The sequence below is a fragment of the Coloeus monedula genome (genome assembly GCF_965178545.1).
Source record: "Coloeus monedula genome assembly, chromosome: 21".
In the NCBI taxonomy this organism is placed as follows: domain Eukaryota; kingdom Metazoa; phylum Chordata; class Aves; order Passeriformes; family Corvidae; genus Coloeus; species Coloeus monedula.
Genome location: NC_138801.1, coordinates 9,878,324 through 9,890,104, shown reverse-complemented (window position 1 = coordinate 9,890,104; position 11,781 = coordinate 9,878,324). Strand labels below are relative to the sequence as shown.

At 50.9% G+C, this 11,781-nt stretch overlaps 1 protein-coding gene across 1 annotated transcript; it reads left to right on the top strand.

Annotated features, from left to right (window-relative positions):
• Positions 1–549: 549 nt before the first annotated feature.
• ZMYND19 (zinc finger MYND-type containing 19) lies at positions 550–11,429 on the top strand. Its single transcript, XM_082294980.1, has 6 exons — positions 550–664; positions 1,012–1,071; positions 2,263–2,369; positions 7,384–7,524; positions 8,479–8,659; positions 10,006–11,429. Exons 1-6 carry the CDS (start codon positions 614–616, stop codon positions 10,147–10,149), a joined length of 684 nt encoding a protein of 227 aa, XP_082151106.1. The 5' UTR covers positions 550–613; the 3' UTR covers positions 10,150–11,429.
• Positions 11,430–11,781: the final 352 nt, after the last annotated feature.

Sequence of the window (11,781 nt, the reverse complement as noted above, 5' to 3'; positions counted from 1 at the left end):
TGTGGGTTTCTCCACCTCTGAACACTCTGATCCCTGCCCGGTCCGGCCGGGACGCAGCTCCCCCCGCACGGCCCCGCCTGCGGCACGGCCCGGCCCCCGGAGCGCCCGAACGGCGGGGCCGGGCCGCCATGTGCCGCCGGCAGCGAGCCCGGGGTTCGCCGGCCCTGGGGGTGTCCCTGCCCCTTTCCCAGGGTCCCCGGGGGTGTCCCCGGCCCTGTCCCCGTCCCCGCTGTCCCCGTCCGGCCCCCGGGGGGGCGCGGTCCCTTTAAGCGCGGCCACGCCCCCGCTGCCGCCGGCACGAAGCTTCCCGCGAACGTGACGTCACCGCCCGCGCCTCCCGCTCCCGCGCCCGCGCCCGCGGCCCCGTCCCACGTGATCCGAGCCGCGGCGCGCCGCGCGCCCATTGGCCGCGGCGGCGGCGTTCGCGGAGTGACGTCACGGAAGCGCGGGTCGCCATTGGTCCGCCGGGCGAGGGTGGGCGGTGGCGCGGGCCGCCATTGGCCGAGGGGCGGCGGGGGGGCGGTGGCGCGGCGGCCCCGCCCCCCGGGTGTGCGCGAGGCGGCGGCGCGTGGCAGCGGCGCGGGGCGAGCGGCGGCCCCGGCCCGGCCCCGCCATGACCGACTTCAAGCTGGGCATCGTCCGGCTCGGGCGGGTGGCCGGCAAGGTGAGCGCGGGGCGCCGGCGGGCGCGGCGGGCCGGGCCGGGCTCGGCCGCGCCGGGCGGGCCGGGGGGCGGCGGGGCCGGGGCGAGGGGTCCGGCTGGGCGGGGGGCAGCGGACGGGCGGGCCGGCCGGTGCTGCCGGGCGGGGAGGGCTGTGCTGTGCCGGGCCGTGCTGTGCCTTACCGAGCCGCTCCGGGGCCGTGCCGGGGCCTTACCGAGCCGTGCCGGGGCCGTGCCGTGCAGTCCCGGGCCTTGCCGAGCCGTGCCGTGCGCTCCGGAGCCGTGCCGCAGCCGTGCCGGAGCCGTGCCGGGCCGTGCGGCCGCGCTGACGGGGCTCTCTCTGTGTTCCAGACCAAGTACACGCTGATCGACGAGCAGGACATCCCGCTGGTGGAGAGCTACTCCTTCGAGGTGAGGGCCCGCTGCCCGCGCTCCCCTCGCGTTATTTTACCGGGTTTTGTGACTCCCTTCCCCGCCCGGGGCTGCCCCGGTTCCGCCGCCGCTCCCCGCGCCCTCCCGGTGCTCGGGCTCCCGCTGGAGCTTCGGCTTCTTGCTTTGCTTGTGCTCTGCTCCAATCAAACCGCTCGTGGAAGTGCTGTGCCTGCAGCTCCCCTGATTGGGGGAAAAAGAACCAGTTTTAAGTTACTGAAGTCCCAACGTGGAGGCTTCCAAGCAGGAAAAGTTCTGGGTTTTACTTTTTTTTTTTTTTAATTAGATGAGCACTGTTTTAAAACATATATTTACTAATTTATTATGCAGATTTTAGTTTTCATACTATATGTATGCTTTTGGAGAACTGGTAATTTGTCCTCCCGTGGTTTGGCAAACATTAAAAATGTTCACTCTGCAATTACTCTTGGATAAAAAAAACCTGTATTATTGTAACTGGTTATGGGACAAAAAAATGTGTCCTTTACTCTTAACATCCACTGGAAGAGGGTAAGTGGGTTCCAGCAAGGCTTTGAAAGTGAAAGAAAATTATTACAAAATCTTCAACAAATAAGGCTTTTTTGGAGGAGGGACCATCACTTGTTACATTCTTGCTGTGCAATGGATATTTTGGGGCTGTTCTTAGGAATTTTAGGAGTTGTGGCAGTGCTGCTGCCAGAACACTCCCTGTTTGTCCATGCCTCCCCTCTGGCAGCCACTGTGAGTGTCTCTGTCACTGGTGGCAGTAGCACACTGTGACTGTCCCAAATGGTTCAAGTTCTTGCTGCACTCTGTGAGCTTTGGCACCTGCACAGCCTTGTGGAGTGCAGGAAAAAGGCCAGGCCCTCACCCTCAGGAGCACCCCAGTGAGATGGGTGTAGGGGCAGTGCTTAAAGCAAAGCCCTGCTGGCTGCACAGGGACAGAATGTGGATCCTGACGTGAATCCCAGCCCCAGAGCTGGATTCCTGCTGTTCCTTATCCAGGCAGCTCCTCCCTGCCCTTTCCCAGCTGGGCTGGTTGGGTCCCCTTGGGGGTTTGAGACAGCTCAGATGGCACGGAGCTCAAGTGACCTATAGGGGCGAGTGTGAAATGTTGGGTCCACCCCCATCCCAGTGGAGCAGGGGCTCTGCTGCCCCGTGTGGGTGATCTCACGGCCTTTCCCTTCCTTCTAGGCTCGGATGGAGGTGGATGCTGATGGGAATGGTGCTAAAATCTTCGCTTACGCATTCGACAAGAACCGGGGCCGGGGCTCAGGCCGCCTCCTGCATGAGCTGCTCTGGTGGGTACTGGAGGGAGAGAAAAGCTAAGGGTTCACCCAGTTTGCTGCCACCAACTCGTGTGGGGTGATTGCTCTGCCTGTAGTAACTTAAGTCCCCTCAGGAGAGTTGGAAACCCAGCACAGGGTGCCCACAGAGCTTTGGTTTGCAGAGTCCTCACACAGCACAGCCTGTGAAACATTCCAGGCAGGGAAAGCAGTGAGAGGTGAGTGTGATTCATGGAGACCCTGCTTACACCTGAGAAATGCTGCTCAAACTTCAGCTGGGGGGAAAAAGAGGGGACCTGCACCATTTAATAGGTGAAGACAAGCCTTTGAAGGTTTGTTGTGGGGTTTTTTGTCCACTTACAATTGGCAGAGCACTGGAGAAAGGGAGCTTCGATAACTTTAAAGTTTGAGGTGTTTTTTATGGCTTTCTGCAAAACTGCCTGAAGTGATGCTGATGGTTCATCATATCATACCAGCTGTTGCTTCTTATTTTCCATACTGTACAAATCCTTGAAATCCTTCATAGGATTAACATTAAGAATCAGGGGCCAATTTCCTCATGTGTGAGAGCAGCTCACCCTCTGAGCTGATCTATTGCTCTTTCTAGATGTTGATGGGTTTATAGAAAAGGTGGGATCTGCTGAAGAAACCTTAGTTCTTTTAAAATCCTTTCTGGAAAAAGTAAGCATATTTTCTATTCAGTTCCATATCCTTGGAAGTCACAGTGCCCAGGATGCCCTTTATCATTCCAGGTTACCTTTTATTCCCCAGAACCAGGCTCTGCACAAGAGGAAGGAGACAGGAAGACTATCAGACCATTATTATTATTTCCAATCTGCTTATTAAATATGGATTTTAACCTGCATCTGTTAATGTTTAATCTTATTGCACATAGAACTTTTGTTGGAATTATGAAATTGGCTGCAGCATGTGGAGCAAATCACTGACAGCTGCTGCTAACTGTGAACCTCAGACAGTCATAATTATTATCTGTAGGTAGCATTAAACAGCACCTTAAAATGATTCAGGTCAGTTGTTGAAGGCTGTGCAAATGATGACAGCCCAGCTATTTGTTTATGACACAGCCCAGCCATTGCCTCTTCTGGCTTGTTTTACTCAAATTAGGAAGTAATTTGAGCATATTCAGTTAGGAAATTCAAATTGTGTCACTCGAGCATGGGCTGGAGTGAAAAATAAGAGATTTGTGTGTAATGGGGATTTTGGAGAGGCACAGAGGGGGGTGTCAGCTGCCAGGCAAGCAGAGCTGCAGTTCTGGAGTTGCAAAGGCAGATTTTTGGACTAAAAAATATAAAATACCTCTGCTGTTACTGTGAAATCCTTTTGGTCCTGAAGGTGTTTGTGTTGCTGATCTTCAGTTGCAGCCCAAGCACTGCAGGTCCATGGCTGAGTCTCTGGTGACTTTGGCTGCAGGGGCTGTGCAGCTTCTGCCCCAGCTAAACAGAGCAGTTTGGGGGCTGCTCTGAGCACAAACCAGAACTGGAGAGCAGTGGCAGGTCCTTCCCTTGGTGAGGAGGGGCAGTGTTGGGGGTTTGGAGCCTGTGAGAGTCAGGAGAGCTGGGCAGAGCCAGGCAGTGATTGCACTTCCCAGTGCCAGCCTCACTCCTGGGATGAATGAAAACCAAAGAACATGGATTGCTGCAGGTGTAGGTGTGTAATTCTGTTGTTCTCTGCACATGGACCCCCAAAAACATGAAAACCCAGCCGAGTTGTGTGCCTCTGGTTTAAGATACAGTGAGTGGCATGTGGTAGATACAAGTAAAACAGATCTTTGAATTCTTTTTTCTTTATAAGTTAAGCAGGTTGTTTTGTTCATGTCAGGAGACCCTTGGGATAGAAAGCCTGGAGCTGCAACAGTGACAGGGACCTTCTCCCAGAGCCCTCCTGCTGCCCTGTGCAGAGGGAACTGTGGGATCAAAAGGCAACCAAGAGCTGGAAATTCCCTACATAAGCTGCAAAACTTCTTACAGGAGGAACTTCCTGATGGTTCTTCAGCCTCTCTGGTGCTTGCTGTGATTTCCACATGGAGTTTTGGCTCCCTCAGAGCAGGTTTGGATGTCTCTGCAGAAGTCTCATCTCCTCAGCCTGTTCCCTGTGGAGCAATCCCAGCTCTCTGTGTTCTGCTGGGTGCAGAGATGTTCCCTGGGGAACAGCAGCAGCAGGGGATTAGTCATAAATATCACCAACCGCATGTTCAAAAAGACATCCAAGACCTGATTTCTGGGGGTTTTTAGGGTTTTTTTTAGAGCACTTACCATCTTGCTGCCTGTAACAGGCTCAGTTCTGGTTCCTGGTGCCTGGAATTGCTGTGTCTGCACTTGTATTCCAGTCCTGGGTTCTGAGCTGCTGAAATACCAAAAGAGCAGAATCCAGATAATTCCCTGAAAAGTCTTGCTGGAAGGGTTTTGCCTGGCATCTTGCAGGAGCTCAGGAGTGCAGGGAGAGGCAGAAGCTCCAGCCCTGCAGGAGTTTTGGCTGCATTACTGATGTTTCTCTGCTCCTTCTCCAAGGGACAAGGCAGGTTCTCCACAGCCTGTCCTTGCTGCCCAGTTTGGATGAACTGGGGTGGTCCATGGTTCAGACTGAGGCCTGGGGAGGGGAGTGGGAGGTGCTCATGCATTCAAAGCTTCCTTTGTGATGTGTGCAGAGAAGGGACCACGCTGAATTTGGCATTACCAGTTCTGACACCTCAGTGCAGTGGTGTTCAACACTCACTGCTCACCAGCAAGGCCCAACTTCCACCTTTACTTAGGCTTTTGTCACTTGAGGTCACAGAGAAGCTGCCAGTGATGTAGATCAATGTGGTTTCATACAGGGAGGGAAAGATTGGTGCAGTGTGGGAGGGGATTTGGTCAGAATTTGCTTTTTGGGGTGGTGGGTGCAGATCTGGGCTGTGGAGGAGCAGGGGTAGGTATGTGCCACTGCTGTGACTTCCCAGTGTCGGGAGCAATCTCTCATAATCCTCTCTCTTTCCCCAGCTCTAGCAGTTTCTAAACTCTCATCCAATCAAATTTAAAAATATTTCTTAACTTAATCTTGGAATCCCCTTCCTTTCCCCCCCTGCTCAGTTTGTTCTTGGTCTGAACCTCTGTCTCCTCCTCCCAGATTCCTTGCTCCTATCTGTCCCATCTCTCCAGTTGGCACTTTGTCCTAGGCTCATTCTAAGAACCTTCTCTCCTTCTCTGTCTCCATATCTGACTGCTGTGCACCTTCAGCAGTTCACCAGTTCCTGGGTTCCCACTTGGAGCCCTTGGGATTCCTGATTCTCTTTGCCAGACCCTCTGCTGGCCTTCAACAACTCAAAGGCAGCTTTTCCTGTAATGGCTTCCCAGTGCCAGAGGGCAGGGACAGATGGGACATTGGGAAATCCTTCCCTGGGAGGGTGGGCAGGCCCTGGCACAGGGTGCCCAGAGCAGCTGGGGCTGCCCCTGGATCCCTGGCAGTGCCCAAGGCCAGGCTGGACATTGGGGCTTGGAGCAGCCTGGGACAGTGGGAGGTGTCCCTGCCATGGCAGGGGATGAGCTGAATGTTAAAGTCCCTTCCAGCCCAAATCAAGCTGGGATTCCAGGATTCTTCCTTTAGGGCACTTCAGCAGACTCCTTGCCATTGTTTGTTTGTTTTTATGTGTGTAGTTTGGTTTCTTCTTCCCCAAAAGAAGGATTTTATTTGTTTTACCTTCAAAGGGAAGAACTTTTCCCCGTTCCATGGAGGCCCAGCAGACTCCCTGGGAGGAGGCTCCAGGCTCTGTTCTCGTGCAGGGTGTCCTTACAGCTCCTTGTGGGAGCTGGAGCACAGTCTGTGTGTAGGTGCTGCTTTTAGCCCTCTCCAAGGGGATTCTGCTCATTAAATTCTAGGAAGTTTTGGGGCAAGAGTTTTTCTTACCCCCAAGGTGTATAACTTATCCATGTCTGTATGGATTTTGATCAGGAAAACAAAATCCTACATTTTTCGTTGTAGATCACAGTGAAATGAGTTTTCTGTTCTGCTGGGTAATGCTGAGCTTTGTAAAAGTTAAAATAAGTGGGAATTTTTAAACTCGGGCAAATACCTCTTGAAAATTAAATAAACTGTGTGAGCTGAAATGTTCAGTAAAGGCTGAGCAGGACTCAGTGTCCAGGCTGGGTTTGGGTGAAGCTGTGGGAAGCTGCTGGAAGATCTCCAGGGAGGAGGAGCTGGGTTACCTCAGTGAGTGCTGTCAGCTCTGCTTGGCCCTTGTGCTCCTGTGCTGGGAAGTTCCTCATGGCAGAGCAAACACAGGGGCACAGCCTTCTGTCCAAGCCTTGCATTTCAGCTGGGATGGGGATTCCTGCAAGAAGTGGTACAGAAACTTGTCAAACATGAAAGTATTCGACAGAGAACTTTATGAAACAGAGAAAGGAGGGGTGAAAAGAAGGGGAAGGGGGAAAATGGAAACTCTTAGAAGGCAGTAGGGAAGATTCCCCCTTCAGCCATCCTGGCTTAGTCCTGCTCTGGGTTTTGGGCAAGTTTCAGGTGCCTCTTGGTCAACTGTGGAGTCATTTCAGACTTTCAGTGTGTTACACACGATTAGAGTCTGAAAAGCATTTGCATACTCGGTGAAACCTCTGTCCTGTGGCTGCCCAGGGAGATTCCTTCATAAATAACGTGGCTCCACACCAGTGCCAAACTTGCACAAATGTGTCTGATAGAATTTCCTATGAAAATAATAAGCCAGCATTGGCACCTTTCAAGGAACACTAATTCCAAGGATCTCTAGCAGTAACTGCAGGAATAGACTCTGGAACTAAGCAATATGCTTAAAACTACTCTATACTCTGAGTGCCTTTTCATTCAACTAATGTATAATTGAAATCACCTGCTGGAAAAAGGCACTTTCTCCTGGGACTTGCCCTGTCTGAAGTAGCCACTGGAGTCTGTTGGCAGCCCAGTGCCAGCAGGTCCCAATTACATTGCCTCTGGAATTGGTGTGATCCTTTGTTTTTTAGCTATTCTTGGTCATCACTGACCTTCAGGTTGGTTTTGTCTCCTGCAGGGAGAGGCACCGGGGAGGGATTGCTCCTGGCTTTCAGGTGGTGCATCTGAACTCGGTGACCGTGGACAACCGCCTGGACAATCTGCGCCTCGTCCCGTGGGGGTGGAAGCCCAAGGCTGAGGAAATCTCTAGCAAACAAAGGTATGGCAGCACCTGGCAGGGGGAATGAAGAGCTCTGCAAATGTTGTCTCCTTCCTTTAGTGAGTTTTGCCTTGCCAGAGCCTTTTTGATTTGACCTTGGATGCTTTATACATCGCTCTGTCCCGGCGTCCTCACCTGGGGCACAGTCTGTGCTCGCCAGCCCTGCTGTGCAGGGACCATCTCACCCTCGGGGCTGTGCCGAGGTCCTGCTGTGCCAGGAGGAGCAGGAAGCCTCTGTGCCCTCCCAGCTGAGCAGAGGCTCAGGGGAAGCTGCACATCTCGCTGCCTTCTGCCTCTCAGGCACCGAAATTCCAGTGTGACTGCGGGAACAGGGAACTGCAAAATGCTCGTGATGGAAGTTGTGGGTTGGGGTTGGACTCACTCAGTGTCAGTCTGGGCTCAGCTTCCAGCACCTCTCACCAGCAGCTTGTGGGAGCTTCCCACGGACTGGGTTTCACTGATGCTACTCAGCACATCAAACTCTTTGTGCCAGGATGGATCTGGATAGTCAGGAATGTGACACAGTGGGAGACCCCAGACTTCACATCACACTCTTCTCCTGAAACACCTGCAGTACCTTTAGGATCGGGATGTTGGGAGCTGCTTAAACTGATTTTGAGAAGTTGTAGTGAATTACAAATGCTCTGTGTGATTTTGGGGGTTCAAGAGCAAGGAACAGACTTCAAGCCAGAAATAAATTTTGACTTGGTGTGAATAATTTTGCACAGAAATAGTTTTGCTTGGTAGAAATGTTTCTTGATTGATACTTTTAAACTTCTGAGTTTTGCACTTGGGCTAAAATAACCCTAAAAATACCCAATAGATGAGCAGTATGTGCAGTGTGAGGCTAAATACAATGTTAACCTTACTTATTAAGAAATTTGGAATCAGTTTCTCTGTATGATTAGTATGAATTGATGTACCAAATTGGTCCTTGTTTTTTTTTTTTTCCAGGGAACAAAGTCTGTACTGGCTGGCAATCCAACAGCTTCCTACAGACCCCATAGAAGAGCAGTTTCCTGTCCTGAATGTAACCAGATATTACAACGCTAACGGGGATGTTGTGGAGGAGGAAGAGAACTCCTGCACTTACTATGAATGTCACTACCCTCCCTGCACAATGATTGAAAAACAGGTGGGTTCAGAGAGCTGGGAGTGAGCATGGAGTGCCTTGGGCTAATGGTGTGTCCAGGGATTTATTTGTTATTTAAAATGCAGAGCTTTACATGAGCCATTCAGTGGCTAAAACCAGTAATTTTCTTCTACTCAGGTTTTCTTTGGCATGAACCTCCAGACCCTGTGATAATTTTCAGCTGGAGGGAACATGGGTTTGATTGGAGCAGTGGATGTTACTGGGCTGCTGGGAGGAGGGTGATTTCTGCAGAGTGCACTTAAAAAGCCAGGTGGAAGCTTTCCTCCAGGGAGCAGAGCTGGGATGAGTGAGCAGCTGTGTGAGGCAGCAGGAAGCATTGTAAGAGGGTTTGGGCAGTCATGGAATCAAAAAATAACCTGGTTACCATTTCCTGAGCAGAAGGTGAATTGGAGTGGCCTTCATTCAGGGCAGAGCTGGGAGGAAAGGTTCTGCTGGAGGAAGATAAAGCAACATCAGGAGCGAGAGAATGAGCTGTGCAAGGGCTGTGCCTCTGTCACACAGATGCCTTATCTATAAAGGGCTTTTCTTGTGAGAGCAGATGCTGAGCGGGCTAAACCCGTTGTGTTCCACTTCCTGCTTTGGGGAAGGGAATGTTTGCAAAAATGATCTTAACTGCCCTGTATTTGAAGCAGAGGGAGCTCTGCCTTTAATTTGGGCCTGTGCCCAAAAGCTCCCTGGATAACAGTAACTTTGGCAGTGGCTGAGCTTGTGCAGCCCTCCTGATAATTTCTGAATTTCAGGTGTTTGTAGTTGAAAACAGAGCTTAAGTTGACAAAATGGCAGCACTGTGACAACAAATGTGAAATGCTCCAATATTTTGTCTATTAAGCCCATTTTATAAGAGCAACTGTAAAACCACTGAAATTGCTTCAAACCCCTTTGATTCTCTGATACTCATGGTGGATGTTGTGTTTCATAGAATCCCAGAATCCCAGCCTGGTTTGGGTTGGAAGGGACCTTAAAATTCCTCTCATTCCATGGGCAGGGACACCTTCCACTATCGCAGGTTGCTCCAAGCCCTGTCCAGCCTGGCCTTGGACACTTCCAGTGATCCAGGAGCAGCCACAGCTGCTCTGGGCACCCTGTGCCAGGGCCTCACAGAGAACAGTTTTTTCCCAATATCCCGTCTATCCCTGCCCTCCTTCAGCTTAAGGCTGTTTATCCTTGTCCTGTCACCTGTGTGTGACAGGCGTGCAAGACCCAATCGTGGAGCTCCTTGGGAATGCTGTTGGGTTCTCTTGGGAATGCTGTTGGGGTGCCCCTCGGGAGCGATGTTGAGGTTCTCCTGGGCCCTGAGCAGCCCCTCTAATGCCATCTTTTGTCCCCAGTTACGTGAATTCAACATCTGTGGCCGCTGCCAGGTGGCGCGGTACTGCGGCTCGCAGTGCCAGCAGAAGGACTGGCCTGCTCACAAGAAACACTGTCGGGAGAAGAAAAGGACCTTCCAGCAGGAGCTCGGACCAGAACGATGACCGGGTGGCAGAGGCCTCTCAGCAGCAGGATTCCTTCCCAAAGGCATTGGACTCTTGCTTTTGCACAGTATGACAGACTGCTTATCGAAGCCAGAGGCACTGAAGAAAAACCCTGTGATGCTTGAGCAGAACGGCTGACTGGACTAAGCCAGCTCTGACTGGTGCTGTGGAAAGGGATTGGGTCTGCCCTTCCAGTATTATATTCTCAAGCAAAAAGACTACTGTGGAGGCTCCAGGCAGGAAGCTTCTCATTATTTATATGTTAATACGTTTGTAAACTCATGTACAGTTTTTGTTAGGAATTCTTGATAGCACTCATTAACTGTAATGTTCAGATGAGAACATGTTGTTGGCCTAAAAGTTTAAAAAAAGCAAAACAAAACAAAACAAAAAAAAAAAAAAAGAAAAAAAGTCATGTAGCAAAAGCTTTTCCTCCCATGTGGCAGAAGTGTCTGTGGCAGTGCCAAGGCCGGCGGGGCAGGCTCCGGCATCAGCACTAACTCTGGAGAACTCTGCATGGAAGCTCTATTTAAAAGAAAATACAAACAAAAAAAAAGAGCAAACAAAGTAAAGGTTGGAATGAATCCATGTCTGCTCTCTGGCTTTTTCCCCTTCCCTTCCAGCTGCCTTCAGAGCTCAGTCACCCCTGGATGCTGGAAGTGCCTGCAGGGTAGGAGCAGTGCCCCAGGAGCTGGCATGGGCTGTAGGGACCCTCTGGGATCTGTGTCCAGGCACTGCAGCCAGGGCTGCCTCGGAGGGGCTGCTGGAGATGGGCCTTAGAGCAGCCAGGATTTTTAGGAAGCTGGCTCAGCTTTCTGTTCCAAAGCCCTTGTACAGAAGGCAGTGGTAGGGGAGCTCAGGTAGCAGCTGTGTGTGGATGTGGTTGCCCTCGTGGCTTCCCCGTAGCATAGCAAACACTCCAGTCATGTGCAGAGATGTTTAAATATCTAATACTGGGTAATTTGAATTATTTATTCACTTTTTTTAAGAGTTGTCATTAATTCAAGAATTACTTTTTGACTTTTTTTTATGTAGTAACGAGTAAAAGTAGAATGGGAGGAAGATTTCCCTTGCAGAGCACATGCCTATTTTTCTTTTCATGAATAACCATTTTCTTTTTCATTTTTGCCTTAGAAGTGTAAGGAACATCAGTTGAGTTTCCTGAAGAACTAAATGGATAATTTAGTGCCAGGTGTTAGTCTTGCTTCACAGTAGAAGAATGTGAGCTGCTGAGTGCTTAATGCAGAGCCTTTCTTGGAGTGCTTTGTGAAAATTTTTTTGTAAAAGCCGTTTAGAATTTTGATTTTTCAATCAGGATTCACTTTGCCACTTCATGTTGCAATGTTGGTCTTGCTTGTATTCAATTTGTTAGAAAATTGATCTGCTGTGGACTTCCAATATTATATTCTGTTTCTAATATCTGCACAGGAAGTTCTGAATTATTAATATTTGGGTGGGTTTTCATCCTTTGGCTTTAAGCACCTTGGGAAATAGCGAAGAACTTCTGAAACTTCCTGCTGGAAGTTCACTTGAAGGCACTTGGTCAAGTTGCCACTCTTAAGCCATGGTTGTACTGTAATTTTTCTGTTCAGGCAGCCCAAAATGCCCTTCGGTGTGAAAAAACCAAGCGGG

Excerpts from the sequence above, each read along its gene's own strand:
- ZMYND19 (XM_082294980.1), top strand. The coding sequence starts at position 614 with ATGACCGACTTCAAGCTGGGCATCGTCCGGCTCGGGCGGGTGGCCGGC. Across the intron at positions 1,072-2,262 it reads TGGAGAGCTACTCCTTCGAG|GCTCGGATGGAGGTGGATGC; the intron begins GTGAGGGCCCGC and ends CCTTCCTTCTAG. Across the intron at positions 2,370-7,383 it reads CTCCTGCATGAGCTGCTCTG|GGAGAGGCACCGGGGAGGGA; the intron begins GTGGGTACTGGA and ends TGTCTCCTGCAG.